General features: G+C 37.9%; 1 protein-coding gene across 1 annotated transcript; it reads right to left on the minus strand.

Annotated features, from left to right (window-relative positions):
* Positions 1-354: 354 nt before the first annotated feature.
* On the minus strand, positions 355-14,713 carry LOC140145615 (pleckstrin homology-like domain family B member 1; the record flags this gene model as incomplete). Its single annotated transcript, XM_072167308.1, has 4 exons — positions 14,570-14,713; positions 11,752-11,871; positions 6,833-6,956; positions 355-534 (listed from the first exon to the last, which is right to left on the minus strand). Coding segments are annotated over exons 1-4 (568 nt in total), but the record flags the coding sequence as incomplete, so codon positions are not given.
* Positions 14,714-15,968: the final 1,255 nt, after the last annotated feature.

The following is a 15,968-nucleotide window of genomic DNA, read 5'->3' on the forward strand; positions in this document are numbered from 1 at the left end:
GCAAGTTGGTATACATTGTTCTTTCTTTTAACATCATGATAACTTTATTTTCAAAATTGCCTCCTTCAGCTTGGTTGAATCAAATAGTGTTACAAATGTATTCCTAATTATGTTCAGCACCCCCCCCCCCCAACCCACCCACCCAGATGGCTCACACTATTGGAAAGCATGAAATGTTTGAGTGTATGACATTTTCGCAAGTACAGTTAATTTGCTTAATTTTCATGCCACACAAATTTTTTTCTTCCTATAGACCTTTTCATGTCACAGAAACATAGGTTCTCTCCCAAACACAAAATTTTAATGCCGCAAAAATATCATGCTTTACAGTATGTCCTTTCTACAAATACCAACCTTGTGACAATTTGGTTGCTTTAGTGACCTCCTCCCCATCCACGGAGCATGTTCCAAGTGGTACCAGAGTGACGACATTATTGCAGTTTTCAATAAAGCAGTGTTCCGGTTCAGTATCGATTCCAGAGATTACGATGTCCTGCTGGATGACGGCATCTGTAGTTCCTACTCTGGTTTTACCTGGTACACAAAATAAAATGTTGAAAATCAAATGTTTGCAATCGAAAGTCCTTAAATTGTAACTATCCCCATACAGCTCCCCATGACATCGTTTTTCACCTGGGTGTGGTGAGGCAAGTGAGGTAAAGCACCTTGCCCAAATGCGCACCACATCTGTGCTGCAGGGATTCAGAATCATCATCATGAGCTACCTCACGATTATTAGTTGACGCTTTTAACTCTGCACCTTCTTGCCATCAATATATCACACACAATGAAGGTAAGCTTAAACTCATTATTGCCGAAGCAGAAATTGTACATATTTTCAAACAATAATGACCTAAATAATAATAAAATGCACAAATTAAGTTAACCCCATGAGAACTACCTGCCAGTTGGCTAAAAAGAAGTTTTCATATCAATTGGCCCAATCAGCAACATTGTTAGAATAATTTCACCACACATTGGTGATTGGTGATTAATGTGAAAATATCATATAATTGACCAATCAGAGGCAATGTTAGATCGGCAGGTAGTACTCAGGAAGTTAAATTACTTTATTTCCTAGCAAATTTCAAGGAAAAAAGTGTCATCACTTACAAATCAAACTGTTTACGATTATTCTTCTCGACTTGAAATGACAAATACAATCAAACTCAATGTCCTGTTTTGGACTTTCTCCAAGTAGTTCTTTTAAATTACCAAACCGTTTGTTGCCAGATATACAAAAAAACACTTTTAACAGAGTAAATATATCTTACCTTTCGCAATAAAAACAAAAGTTCTACAAAGTGCCAATCAACATTAGACATCATGAAGCATTTTCTTCACAATATTTCAATCATATAACTAGCATATCCACGACTACCCGACTAAGTTACACAAACTTTCAACAATATGTCCCAAACTTCTGGCAGGTCACACTCCAAAAACAGGTTATTTTAGTCATAACTGTCCCTGATTTAGACATACCTTCAACAATATGTCCAAAATTTCTGCCACCTCACGCTCAAAAAAGTTATTTTTAAACTGACAACATGGGAAGCCAGTGTCTGAGTGACATCTACAACAATGACCTTCTATGTTGACATACCATTGCACAAGCAACCATGTAAGCTTCCCCTACCTTCACGTAAGAGTCCGAAACTGCTGGCGACAGACAGTCCAAGAGAGGTTCTTTTTAATTTGACAATTTCCAAGCGACAAAATTGACCTTTAAGGCATAAACAACTTCCCCTTGTACACACTACAGACTTTAAAGAGCCTCCTTCCTATGCTGAAGTCCAGATTCCTTCATCTATCTGTACCATCACAAATTTGACACACTTTGGTTTGGGTATGAGGTTGGATACCCCATTTAAAGGTCAAAGCAGTCCCTAACACAGGTCACAGAACTGTGTCTTCTAACATGAGATAAATCCAAGCTTCTGACAGACACCTTCTCCAGTCCACCGACCCAGATGGTGTTGAAATAAGAAATGCCACGTTGCAAACGACTAATATCGCTCTTTATACGTCGCGAAAATACCTGGACAACATCTCCCTCGCATCCTAAAATATCAATGTGATGTATAAGTCAGTGGAGTTAAATATTGCTTGACAGTACGGGATATCCTGCTGACCATTTCATTGCATATAAACCCCTTGCGCTTGTGTCCAGCATCAAAGTAATTGGTTGAAATCAGGTAGAGACACTATGGACCACAATGGCATCATCCCAATGGCATAGTTCAATAACCTCAATTAAACAACCATAGTGCAAAATTTGACCTCAAGTTGCAGAGTATGAGTTTTAGTACTCAAAGTTTCAAATGTCATTCAATGAATGAACAAAATATATTGGGGTTACAGAACCGTGCCCCTGATAGATGAGCATGTCGTGGATCCTAGTGAGAGTACACTGCTCACTGGGTCCTGTCAAGTGTAATTCTATAGCTACTCCACTAACACATTTAGGGTTTAGGGCAAGAAAGGCGTATCTGGAATGCCTGCCTTATAGACAATTTGACCACTTCTGCACTGTATTGTACACATATCACACCTGGCAGCTATTGCAGATAGGGTTTTTTTGCATTACATCCTCAATTATATCACAAATGAAAAGTATATTGACATACAATTTCCTTAATGGCTACCTCCGTGTTTATCACACCAAAAGATTTCTAGCTATGGATATCACACAGCAAAGTTATGACATGGCTAAAATATGACAAAGTTTTTTAATACAAGTCTCCACATATATTAATGACATTGACAGCCAGTGAAAACAAATTCAATGAACATCCAGGATTTGAACCTGGGACCTTCGGATCACTGGACCAATGCTCTAATGGAGTTAATGAGTCAGATGGAGAAGAGCAGTGATGTTGTTGTTCTATAGGGCTTCAGTTCATTACCCGCCCTCTATCATCTTCTCATCCAAGAAGTTTAAGAGGTTTGGAAATCATTCCAAAATCATATTCGAGACAGAGAATTATACGGCTAGGATACTTTGTTCTGACTGTAAACCTTTTGAAGGACTGACTTAAACTTTGATTTCATGCCTGCAGATTGAATGACCACCAATATTCAACTAATCAACAGAGATTTCAACTTGCATGCGACCATGCAATGGACACCACATTCAATATGCTACCTCAAGTAAGACAGTTACATGATTGGTGTAAACAATCATAGCAACATCGACCACACTGTAACAAGTTTTTCGGTTGCGGCGTTGTTTAACATGTGCAACATTTTTCTGAAGTCATTTCCAAAGAATTCCAATCAGCTGCTGAAAGGTCTATTCATGAACCAACCATGAATATAGAAAGTACTGAAGATGAATAGCCTATAAAATACTCCAATTTGCACTATAAGTTCTACACATGTCTAAATATAAACTCACCAGTAGTCAACTTCCAAGATTCTTTCATGATTATTTCAATGGCGATTATATCCTATTCAAGACTGAAGAGCTCTATACACCAGATCTTACAACACATAACCTTCCATACACACTGTCCCAGTCGCTTGACAGACTGTATTGTAAGCTTACACACATCTAATTCAGTGTATATATCACGAATGACTGTCTGTATGACAGCCTGCTCACTTCATAACAATAGACTCTCGCCTACATAAATTAAGCCTATTTAAGACTGAAAGCCGGCTGTAAACAATAACAATGGGCATGCTCAGACGAGCACAACCTTAAAAATGTTTGAAGCTCTGAATTTAGAAATGAAATTCTAAGCCACTCTGAGTTGCGTCCATATGGAGGTTTGTTGCCAGCAGAAGCCACGAGCCACTCTCTAAGTGACTAACATGTGATTTGGGTAAAAAAGTGTATATTTGGCCTCAATTGGTTTGAAGAAAAAAAGGTTGGTCGGTCGATTACGTTTTTTGCGATTCTTACTGGTTATATCTGTAGTTGCCTAAATAATGTGTACCTTGCATGTGTACCTATTTTGGCTATTGCGGTGCTTAAATAACATGTTAAAGTAGGTTTTAAATAATAAATTTTTGTTTCAAAACATGCATATTTGGTCAATTAGAATGGAAAAATATAGACTGAAAAAGTGTTTTTAGGTTTTCAGAATGTAGGGTCGGTATTCTTTTGCATAGTAAAAACTTTTTTCCTGTTTTTCAAAATTAGGGTCGGCCGATTGAGGCCAAACATACACTTTTATTTTGGCCTAATATTGACAAATCACTATGCTCATACACCCTCTGAATGAAACCCTGAAATGTGTCCACACAGTACAAACCTACACATTTCCTCGAGTGCACTTTGAGGTTCAACTAAACCCCCTAAATATCTTGGGGATTGAGGTGGGTCAAAGCCCTAAGTTTCACTTGGAGTTTCAAACCTCTAAGTACATTCACACAGGTGAATCCACATCAAGGATTTCGATCCTCTTGAGTGGACTCTCATGTGGACATGCCTAATATTAGACTTCCACTTGGAATGCCAAACCTCTAAGTACATTCACACAGGTTAATCCCCTTCAAGGATTCCGATCCTCTTGAGTGGACTCTCATGTGGACATGCCTAATAATAGACTTCCCTACAAACAATGTACAACGTCATCAAGTTACGTGCCTTGTCTGAGCTATGACCGGTTTCACATCCACTTCCTGACCATTGATATCTATTTCAAGTTTATTAGCTGAATGCCAGAACCCAGCAACTGATCACTCAAGCACACAATTGAGTCGCTTCTTAAAGTTCTCTTTTGACATTAGTGACATTTGTGATTTGTGTCTTTTGATTTTACACAATTGCAGATTTTTAGGCAAATGCTGTTTTTCAAGTTTTGCTGAATAGCAGGACCAATCAACCAATCACTTATCTTTGTAAAGGTTCTTACTTTTGACATCAAAAGGCATTTCCAATCTCTGTGCAGATCACAATGGACAAGGACCAATCATGCATGTGACATGCACTACTTGTGCATTGTAACATGCTTCAACCTTGTAAAACAACTTTTGCAGATTTGTTGAACTATGCAAGTAGTTCAGGGTTGCATGTTTAAATTTCTTATTCTTCCAATATACGTGCATACCTCAATTTTGAGTATTGTCACACAGGCTTAACGTGCAGTGTACCTATGCATGATCCTGGAACCTACGATTGAATGCAGATATCAGAACTGGGGATTGACTCTTCCTGTTCAGTGAATTGTAGGCCACACGTATGGCAAACTTTGAAATAACTGATTATCTTCTGAATTCAAACCTTTCAATATTTAGTCTCAAGAACAGGGGAGAATCTTACCTTCCAGGAATGGCAGTAAAGTTATGGCAGTACTTTTGCGATACCCTCCTCTAGTTGTCTCTGATTACACCTTCAAGACATTTCTGGTTCATACCCCTCTCATAATTCACTCCCAAGTACCTCAAACATAAGGGCAAACCTTGCCTTCCAGCAGTGGTATTAATACAATTGTAATGTTGCAACTCCCTCCCAGACTCACAATGTGTGATCTCCTATCAAGAGATTCACTATTTCATACCTATTTCAATATTAACTTACCTTCTGGAAGTGGTAGTAATGTTATAGCAGTACTGTTGTGACTCCCTCCCAGGCTCTCAAAGTATAGTCTCTCCAATTGTACCTTCAAGACATTCCATGTTTCATGCCCCTTTCAATATTTAGTCCCAGTGCCAAGTACCCAGGGGCAGGTGTGTGGAGGGGGAAATCTTACCTTCTGGAAGTGGTAATAATGTTATGGCAGTACTGTTAAGGTGGTTATGGAGGCATTATAAAAGTGCTCTAAGCATGTTTTAAACAGATTAATTGAGTAAGCAAAGTACACTGATCAATATGCCTTTTGTTTGGAGTCAATCGGACATACGGTTTCTAAATATATCAATTTATATTTTCTTTGTATCTTATTGTTTTATCAATAATCAATCAAGTTAATGAGCTAAAATGACTGGAGAAGCTCATTAACATATTTTTTGCCAATATTTTGCTAAAAATCCATGCATAAATGTTCAGGGTACTTTTATTTTGCATACTTTTGCCTTTATACTTGGTCAAAATGTTTCTAATATGTTCTAATGTATTATGTAGTGAAGCCGCCCCCTAATTTGCATGTTTGCATAATTAATTAGCATATATGCAAATTAGCTCATTAATTATGCAAATATGCAAATTAGAGGGCGGCTTCACTATATAATACAATAAGAACATATTAGAAACACTTTGACCAAGTTTCAGGGCAAAAGTATGCAAAATAAAAGTACCCTGAACATTTATGCATTGATTTTAGCAAAATATTGGTAAAATTACATATTAATGAGCCTTTCCAGTCCTTTTTAGCTCATTAACTATATTGATTATTGACAAAACAATAGGATACAAAGAAAATATAAATTGATGTATTATGGAAACCGTATGTCCGATTTGGTTCTAAACAAAAGGCATATTGATCAGTGTACTTTTACCCTACTCAATTAATCTGTTTAAAATATGCTCAAAGCATTTTCTAATTTCTAGAAAATGCATCCAATACCACCTTAAGGCTCCCTCCGTAGTGACTGTAGTCTCTCCAATTGTACCTTCAAGACATGCCCTGTTGCATGCCCTTTTCAATATTTAGTCCCAGTCCCAAGTACCAAGAGGAAGGGGGGAGGTGGAAATCTTACCTTCTGGAAGTGGTAGTAATGTTATAGCAGTACTGTTGTGACTCCCTCCCAGGCTATGAAAGTATAGTCTCTCAATTGTACCTTCAAGACATGCCCTGTTGCATGCCCTTTTCAATATTTAGTCCCAGTCCCAAGTACCCAGATAAGAGGGGCGCAGGTGGGGTGGGTGGAGGGGAAATCTTACCTTCTGGAAGTGGTAGTAATGTTATAGCAGTACTGTTACGGCTCCCTCCCAGGCTTACAAGATGTGGTCTCTCTGATTGCACCTTCAAAGCCTTGCCTGTTTCTGTCAACTCCACTGATCCATCCTGGCAATGAGAGATTGAGAAAGATAGATGTGAATACAGAGAAATGAAATGGACCTGTTTTTAATTGGAGAATAAAGGATAGGAATTGTTGTTTCTACTATTGTCTATCATGTCATAGATGATACAGGCAGGTCACTATGTCCGTTCGCCGGGACAACCAAAACATGGACCGACAACCAAAATAATGCTATAGTTGTCCGGCGGACAACCAAAGATCTACAGCCAAGAGTCACTTTTTCAGCATATTAGTTTGCTCAAATGTGACACAACTGATGATTTGTTAAATATTTACGAGTAATTGTTCATAAATTGACTACACTCACTCCACTTTATTGGTCACATGTAGTTGTTTCAGATTGTAGCAGCTTACGGACAACCAAAACTTTGATGGACAACCAGAAATTACAACCTGGTTGTCCTTGGGACAACCCCTTTTATTTTCTTAATTCGGACACTGTAGGGAACCCTTGGAATGGAGAGTTGTCGCCACTCTGTTAACAAATTTTTTGACTGTTAAAGTTACCTTACCTCCAAGTGTAGTCTATATACTGTACAGATACAGTATACAGCAAGCAGATGCTACAACTGCAATGCTTGAATTGAAATCAAAATCCCTGACACCAGGATATGACCAGTGACAGTCATGTTCCTCCTGTCACTAACCTGGCCCCCTGATACTACAAATGTCCCCTCAAATCAAATACCTATTTAAAAAGGTAAGAGAACAATCTGTATCTATGCCCATATCAAACCTACCTATTCAAAGTCAATAAAGTGTTTCACTTTTTTTTTTTGCTGGTCGTAGTATCGAATCATACATGCAAAGGTAGACTCGCAGAATGTATAGACCCCTGTGCAACGGTGATTTGTAAGCACACTTACAGCGCAACTGCATATAAGTCACTACCAGTAAGTTAACTTGAGGCAAAATGAAATATAGTTCAAGCCTCTGCCTTATCTGTAAGTTTTGTGTCTGTAAGTTTTTATGTATCATTGTTGGGCAAGAAAAACCTCTTACTACTTGTGGCCCTTGAACATGCTTAAAACAGAACTACCAACAGGTTACCAAAGCGATTTTACTTTAAACATGTTCCGGGGACAATAACACACAACGCTATCCTGCAGGGGCGGACTGGCCACTGTGGCGTTGTGGCGATCGCCACATGGGCCGCTTGGTTCTGGGCCGCTCAGGGCCGGTTGCTCACAAAGAAGAGAAAAGAAAGAAAGAAAAAAAAAAAGAAAGGAAGAGGGGAGAAAAAAGAAAAAGAGAGGAAAGGAAAAGAGGAGAAAGAAAGGGAAAAGGGGAGAGAAGGAGTAGTAGCTTAAGACATAGGCTGGCCCTAGGGCCTGAGGCATAGGCCCGAGGGGCTATGCATACTAAGGCCTAAGTGAGGCCTAGATCCTTGGACTTAAGGCATAGGCCCTAACACTAAGCAATATGCCTGGCCGGCCCCTAGTTCACCATCGCGTCATCGCCTATAAAGTGGCCTTTTGAATAAATTCTCTATACCGTATCCAGCATAAGGCCAATAAAACATATAGGCTAATCATGCTGATTCAAGAGCAGCAACTGGCCTACTCTGGATGCGATACAGTAAAATTTGAAGAGAGGCCATGCCACGTGACGTGGCCTTCCATCCAACTACAAAATACAATTTATACAATTAGGCCTATTCGCCTAAGCCTACAGCAAAATATTGGGCCGGCTGGCGAAAAAAAAGTGGCGATGGAATATTGGTATTTCAATGTGGCTGCGGAATGAGGCTAGGGCCGATTAGGGCATTTGAAGGAGACAGACATCTAGGAGAAAGAAAGGAAAAGATAAAAGAGAAGAGACCAAAGAGGTGAGATCATTGAAGGGTCGGGGGATAAGGGATGAGTAGGCCTATAGGACCTACACAGTGTACCCACTGCTTGTCTACTGTTGGTGATAGGGCCTATAGGTCTGTAGAAATAGGGGCTGATAGCCTAGGCCTATTAGGCTATACATTTAAGTCACTCGACTTTGGAAGTGAGGGATGTGTGGACACAAGTTGAGTTCAAAACTATGAGCTTTTGGCGAGAGCTTTGACGCCACAACAAGGGGTCATTCAGCGAGGAGGCCTCAAAAAAGGGGGTCTTTCAGTGATACTGTGACAAAATTTGTGTAAAAATATAAAAGTTGACAAATTGTTGATAATTGTTTTTCAGAAAGTCATCAAAATATATATATTTATTTTAGCAAAACAGTGAAAGACTACCAGAAATTTGTCAAATTTTCTTTAAAAGGGGAGGTCTTTTTGTGACAGGAAAAGAAAAAAATGGGGGTCATTGGGGGAGTTCAGACAGTACGCCCTAATAGTAAAATAAAAATAAAAAGGGAGTCATTGGGTGAGAGGGAGTTGTAACATGAGGAGGGGGTCAAATGTGACCTGGGGTGACCCCACTGCACGCACATCCCGTGATTCCCGTCACTCATTTTTAGTGAGTGCCCCCCCGGCCTTTGAACCACCATCAGCTCAGCTGTCAAAACTGGCAATTCTCAGCATTTGTCTTTTAATGATTGAATATACTCATGATACAGGGTTCAAAAGAAATAACTCCCCCCTTAAAATTACAAAACATTTCTTCGCATAACTTGACATATATTTTGTTGATTTGAAAAATTCAAAAAGCTGTGAAAAGAGGAATCGATTTCCAACCCTCCCAAAGTTGTTTCATTTGCAAAAACAATATTTTTGGTCAAAAATAATCACATTTTCCAAAAAAGATGCTTTCAGAAAAAGTTGCACTTTACCACATTATGTTCAAAACATTATCGATATTAATGTTAAGGTTGATTTAATTCTTGTTTTTTCCTTCACCTTTCTGTCTCTGATCCGTCAGGCACCCATGCAACCATCATTCAGTGCAAAAAAAAGATTTGTTGAACTTAATTTCGGCGTAAAATTAGATTTTCTTTGAAGTTTTTAATCAGCAGTTGTTTCAAAATGATAAAATCACTAGGGAGGAGAAATGAGCTCTCCACGCATTAATTTGACCAAGAGGGTGAACATTTACCTGTATTGGGTAATTTGAAGCATCTTGCATTTTGATTTAAAATGATGGCTTTCTTGGATAAAGGTGTAATACTCATGATGTAGCCACAAGAGATTGGCTGCATGCAGTTAATTGGCTGAATGCTGACTTCCAACCCCCAATCTTTGTTGACCATTTCTTCTTTGTCATACGCCTTTATTCAAGAAAGCCGTTGATCTTTGCAACTGTTTCAGTCTACAATTTGCAAGTAAATTTTTCATCTCTTCAAGCCAGCGAAAGAAATAAGCATCACACTGCAAACCTTATTTTTACTCCTATAGTGATTTTACCATTTTTGAAACACTGACTGAAAACCCCATTCATGTCAAAATTCATGTCAATGAATCATTGTTTTATACTGAAAGATGATTGCATGGATGACTGAGTAATCGGATACATAAAATTTCAGACAAATTAACTAACAATTTACATTGATCAAGTTGATATCGAGAACGTTTTTGTACATTACATGTATAGGATGTTGAAAAGTGCAACTTTTTCTGAAAGCATCATTTTTGGAAAATGTGATAATTTGTAACCAACAAAAAACGATTTTCAAAAAAAAGAAAATTGTGAGGGTAGCAAAAAGATTCCTCTATTCACAGGTTTTTAAATTTTTCAAATCAACCAAATGTATGTCAAGTTATGCAAAAAAATATTTTGTAATTTTAGGGGGGAGTTATTTCTTTTGAACCCTGTATGATAATTTATGACAGTTCCGCAATGATATGTAACATGACTTGTATACATATATGTGCAGATAAGTTAAAACATAAAACATGCTCACTTAATTTAAAGGAAAATTGAATAACTGTTGGTTTTATCTTGATTATTGCAAGTGATTGACAATGCAATAAAGAATATCTCAAGTATGTACAAATGGAATTTGGCTTGAGAAATCGTTGTCAAATACGGGCTTCCTGGCCCCCTAAAATAGCTAAACCCCTAGTTTTCAGGGGGCTTCGCCCCCTGGACCCCCACCAGGGGCCCTGACGCGGGCCCCTGGCCCCCTAGAATTTGTCGCTCTGCTCGCTGCGCTCTATTTTTTCACAGGGAGGGTCTTAATCAATCTGCCATGGCCGCCTAAAACAACCAGTCCGCCCCTGCTATCCTGCATAATTTTGATGATGATTTTTGATTTCAGATTGTCCTCTCAGATACTGAATCTGAGGTCATTAAACTTGTCTACAATGAGTACATATCCAGTGACTACAATTCCACCCTCAAGCCCTTACCCCCTCATATCCTCTCAAATAACCTGACTGTTTTTTAGTTTATATAGTCTGCAAAAAGTCCTCTTATTGCCCTCCTTAGATGTGTAAGTCTAATGTGCTATTCCAGTTAAAATCCTTACACCCCTAGAGGAAGTCATGACCTTTATATTCTACACAAGGAGTGTAGGCTTTAAATTGAGTAACCCATTCAGGTAACCCATTTGAAATATACACTCCCTGTGTAGAAGATTAAGGGCATGTCTTCCATAGGGGGTGTATGGATTTTAACTGGAATTAACTGGAGCTTCTCTCTCACTAGGATCCACAACATGTTCATCTATCAGGGCACAGTTCTTTAAACCTCCCCCCAATACATTTGTACATTCACTGAATGACCTTAGAAAATTTGGGTACAAAAACTCATACTCTGCAACTTGAGGTCAAATTTTGCACTATGAGTGTTTAATTGAGGTTATTGAACTATGCCATTGGGATGAGGCTATTGTGGTCTATAGTGTCTGTACCTGTATAATTTTCTGTGTGCGTTTGAGACTGTCTTCCCAGTTACTACTCATTCTGAGGTCGTTCAACTCGTCTCCACTCCGGACGTGATCTGTGACGATCAGCTCACTGCTTTGCATGTTCTGTACGAAAAAGGAAGAGAAAGCAAGAAAACCAGAACTTATTAGAACAAATGTGCATGACTCCACGGTTTTAGTTTTAAGCTGTGCTGAAAGATGAAAAAAAACATTACAGAGCTTTGATTTTATATCACATGATCACAGGACTTGTGTCTTCATTCTACTTTGTTGTATTTCATTTGAAAATGTAAACCTTCTCATTATCAGTCTATAATATCGAATTGATTAATTCGAATTAAACAATTCATCGAGTGGCCATGGGCAGCGCCATTAGACATGTTACAAGACTACCAAGTGACAGGTGATGGACCGCACACACACAAAAGAATAGGCACTTTTTTGATAATTTTCACCAAGGTTACTCAAAACTTACCTAGCTAATTTATTATACAGCAGGGGTCTCTGCCTTTTTAATATGTTATGAAAAACTTGTATTTAAAAAATATTTACCAACGGAAATAAAAATCCATCGACGGATAGTCTTGTTATGCTCACAAACTTACAAAAAAAATCTGAGAAATCCAAAATTTTGGTCTAAAAATTGGCCAAGGTTACTGCTGTCCCATTCAAAAGCACAGGAAGACCACCCGCAGCGTTGAGGTCAACTTTCTAGACTTCCTGTCTACTGGCTACTACCCAGTGCTAACATCAATGAATTGTTTAATTCGAATTAATCAATTTGATATTATAGACTGATTATACATGTTATGCGTCTGTAGTTTTCATATTGCTTGACAGTAGAAAATGTATATTAATCAAAACACTGAACACTGCTTTTTGCTATTGGAAGTTCAAGAAGAAACGAAAAAAGGAGAGAAGATGGACAAAGAAGTCACTTGGTACCCCTGGGATTTGAACCTTCGGCCCTTCGTGTGCCAAGCACATGATTGCTGATCGGTAGCCACAGGGGTTGCGCTGGCCCGGCCAATGATTCAACCTAGGGCGGTTGTGTCATCGCATAACCTGGGATTCATACATGCACGGTAGCTAGCCTTATGGTATTTTGTGGTAAGCCATATATTATTAGGGTTAAGAGGCATTTGTGTATGCTTTATTGTAAATTTAATACAAATTCATTAATAATTTTGTAGAACAGTTTATAAACTTAAGATCAGCGGTTCCTATAACATTTTAAGAGACCCCATTTGTTGAAAGTGGGACCAATTATTGCAACCCCATGTATAACTTGTATCCCTCGGCCTTCATTCCAGGGTAGTGTAATGACCCTATATTTTCAGTTTGTGATATAGCATATAAGGATGCAAGTCACTGGTTGGGAACCCCTGCCTTAGACCTACATATTAAGTAATGATTTGTGAAATAAAAGATCTCGAGATATCTTTTTGAACTTTAACCAGTCAAAATAACTTCCATTTGTTAACTTTTGTAATTACTTTCAGTATCACCTTTTAATTCTTGTTAACTTTTGTTATATGGATGCACCACCAAGACGGTGGGTGCCGCTGTTTATAAAAGCGTTTTCCAAATAAATAAATAAATATGTACTTGAATATTTTCTCCAAAAGAGAGAATATTCAAGGTTTACACAATAATGATCTAATCTAGTTCTTAGGTCTATCACAGGAAGACAGAGTGACAGATAAATAGACAAAAGATGGTAAATCATAACGACTGCCGAACTAGTACCTGAACGAGGAAAGTCAAATCCGCAATACACAGACATATTTCTGAATCATAGTTGTCGTAATATTGCCAACGTCTCATAACCTAAATAGGTTATGTTGTTGATACAGTTTTATGTGGGGAAAACTAGGGTATAATAGCATTAGTCTCCCAGAGCCAAATGCTTAAAGGGATCCCAACAATTTATTACACCAATATTGGGGTTTAAATGGGATTTCGCTAGAATTTTAGAACTAAATCAATCACTTGCTTGGACTGTGTGAGACAATCTGTTCTTAAAGCAGTATGCAGACTCCGAGTATTAGACGTACAATATTGTATGTAACATATCTACGTTCTATTGCCATTCTATTTACAGCAATGTTTAAGTTCTAACGAATGTTTGATGACGTAAAATCGATAATATGTCATACGTATAATATCTGGTAGAAATATATTATCGATTTTATGTCATCAAACATTCGGTAGAACTAATGGCAATAGATTAACGTAGATATGTTACATACAATATTGTATATCTAATAAAAGTCTGCATACTGCTTTAGTGAAGGTATAACAAGATTAAGACCTTTTCTTATTCAAGTTAATTTAGAAATATCAAAATAAGAGTTAGAGAGCAAGGACATAGCTGGCTTCAAATAATTTGAAGAGTACAGATGTAAAAAAAACACCCAAAAACCACAAAATATGTGCTACTTTTGATATTTTTCTGTAATTTTTCAAGTAGGGTATTTTTGTATCTGAACTCTTCATGTTGCCAAGGAATCAAATAACATCATTATTTACATGTCAGAAGGTCATTCACCAGTAGCAATCGGTACCTGTGCCCAGGCCCATATGCAGGGGGTGCGGGGGTTGCTGTCGCAAAAAGTCCCAAAATTTCAGAATTTGCAAGCGTAACGATAAAAAAAGCAGGTTTATTACGGGTTTTTCGTCAAAAAAGTCCACTTTTTCAAAATCAGCAGCCCCCCCAAAAAAAATCCTGCGTACGGGCCTGCCTGTGCCACATCCAACTGGACATTCTTTCATTAGAGCAATAGACATAAGCCTATTATACTCCAGATGAGCTCTGGCTTTGAGCTGTCTGATACGTGGAGATGGCCCAATAGAGCAGCTGGCTAGCTGACCACTTCTCAGTAGCAACATCACTGGATATTACAAAGTGCGTCCATACAAACTGAATCAGTTCTACTCCAGACATGGTCCATAACAGCTCCAGATATCCTGTCTGATGTCCTCACATGAGGTCAGACAGACACCCAGACACACAAACACTAAGTTACACCAATAAAATACTAAGAGGAAATACTTGACCAGTCCTAAAACTTCACAAAAACAGACTGAGTTACACAATGCATTGCAGATCCTACGCAAGGCCTCTACCAAACCTTCAATCTACTGTAAAAGTGACTATTTTTTAAAGTTCATGAGTTTTATTTTCACAAATTTAGTGCATCCAGCCACATCCGCAAAATCAAATGCACACAAGACACACAATATGTTAAATAATGCAATTAAGTATGGGGATGCAAGATTGAGCAACAGCAAACTTAACATTAACAAATCGCTAAATGTTCTTTGCTTCATATCACGAAAATATCTTGATGCAAAAATATTGGCTTGTTATAAAAAAAGTACACCAATTGGAGATACCAAGGAGTGTTAGGCTATTGAAACTTGATGTTGAGTTTAGCGTCCCATTTTTTTCAGCTCATAATGAGGCAACTATTTCATTATTCAGTATTCATTATTTTCAAGGTTTCATTATCAGCGGGCTTTTACCAATGCTTATGCACTTTTGTTCATTCTAATTGGGTATCGCCAGTCGCAATATAGCGTCACAAACACACATAAACATTTATAAAAGTATAATTATCTTGCTTTTTGTTTTTCAAGTTTTAAAACAAACTAAATGTATTCCGAAGGTATACCACGCCAGTCTTCTTCACTCCAATTTGTACTAACCTATACATTTGAGGATATGGGGAAATGGGAGGGGGGATTGACTAAATACAAAAATAACAATCATGCAGAACATTATGAAATTAATTTTTGGCACCAATTTGTCAAAACTAGGTCTTTCCTAGTTAAATTATTTACAACATAAACAATGTCCATCTGGTAAAAACATTTTAGCTAGGTAAATTTCTCTTCTATTCTACCCTGGTATCCCAAAGGTATAATTGAAATAATTGGATAGAGCAAGGGTCAACAATCTGTATATTTTCAATGCTCAAATATTTAGATGAATTCTTCTGTAGTTGTCAAAGCTTTCTATAGTTTTTGAAGGGTTCAAATACAAAAAAAAAGGTTTAAAAATTTTGCAGAACAAATTTTCTTTCTGGTTTAGTAGTAATTTGCACAATAATGAATTATTTTCAGGATTTATCATCTCAAGCGGCTGCACAAAATTCATAACTTGTGGCGGATGGATCGCTAAACTCAGAATCAAGTTT

The sequence above is a fragment of the Amphiura filiformis genome, unplaced genomic scaffold (assembly GCF_039555335.1).
Source record: "Amphiura filiformis unplaced genomic scaffold, Afil_fr2py scaffold_480, whole genome shotgun sequence".
In the NCBI taxonomy this organism is placed as follows: domain Eukaryota; kingdom Metazoa; phylum Echinodermata; class Ophiuroidea; order Amphilepidida; family Amphiuridae; genus Amphiura; species Amphiura filiformis.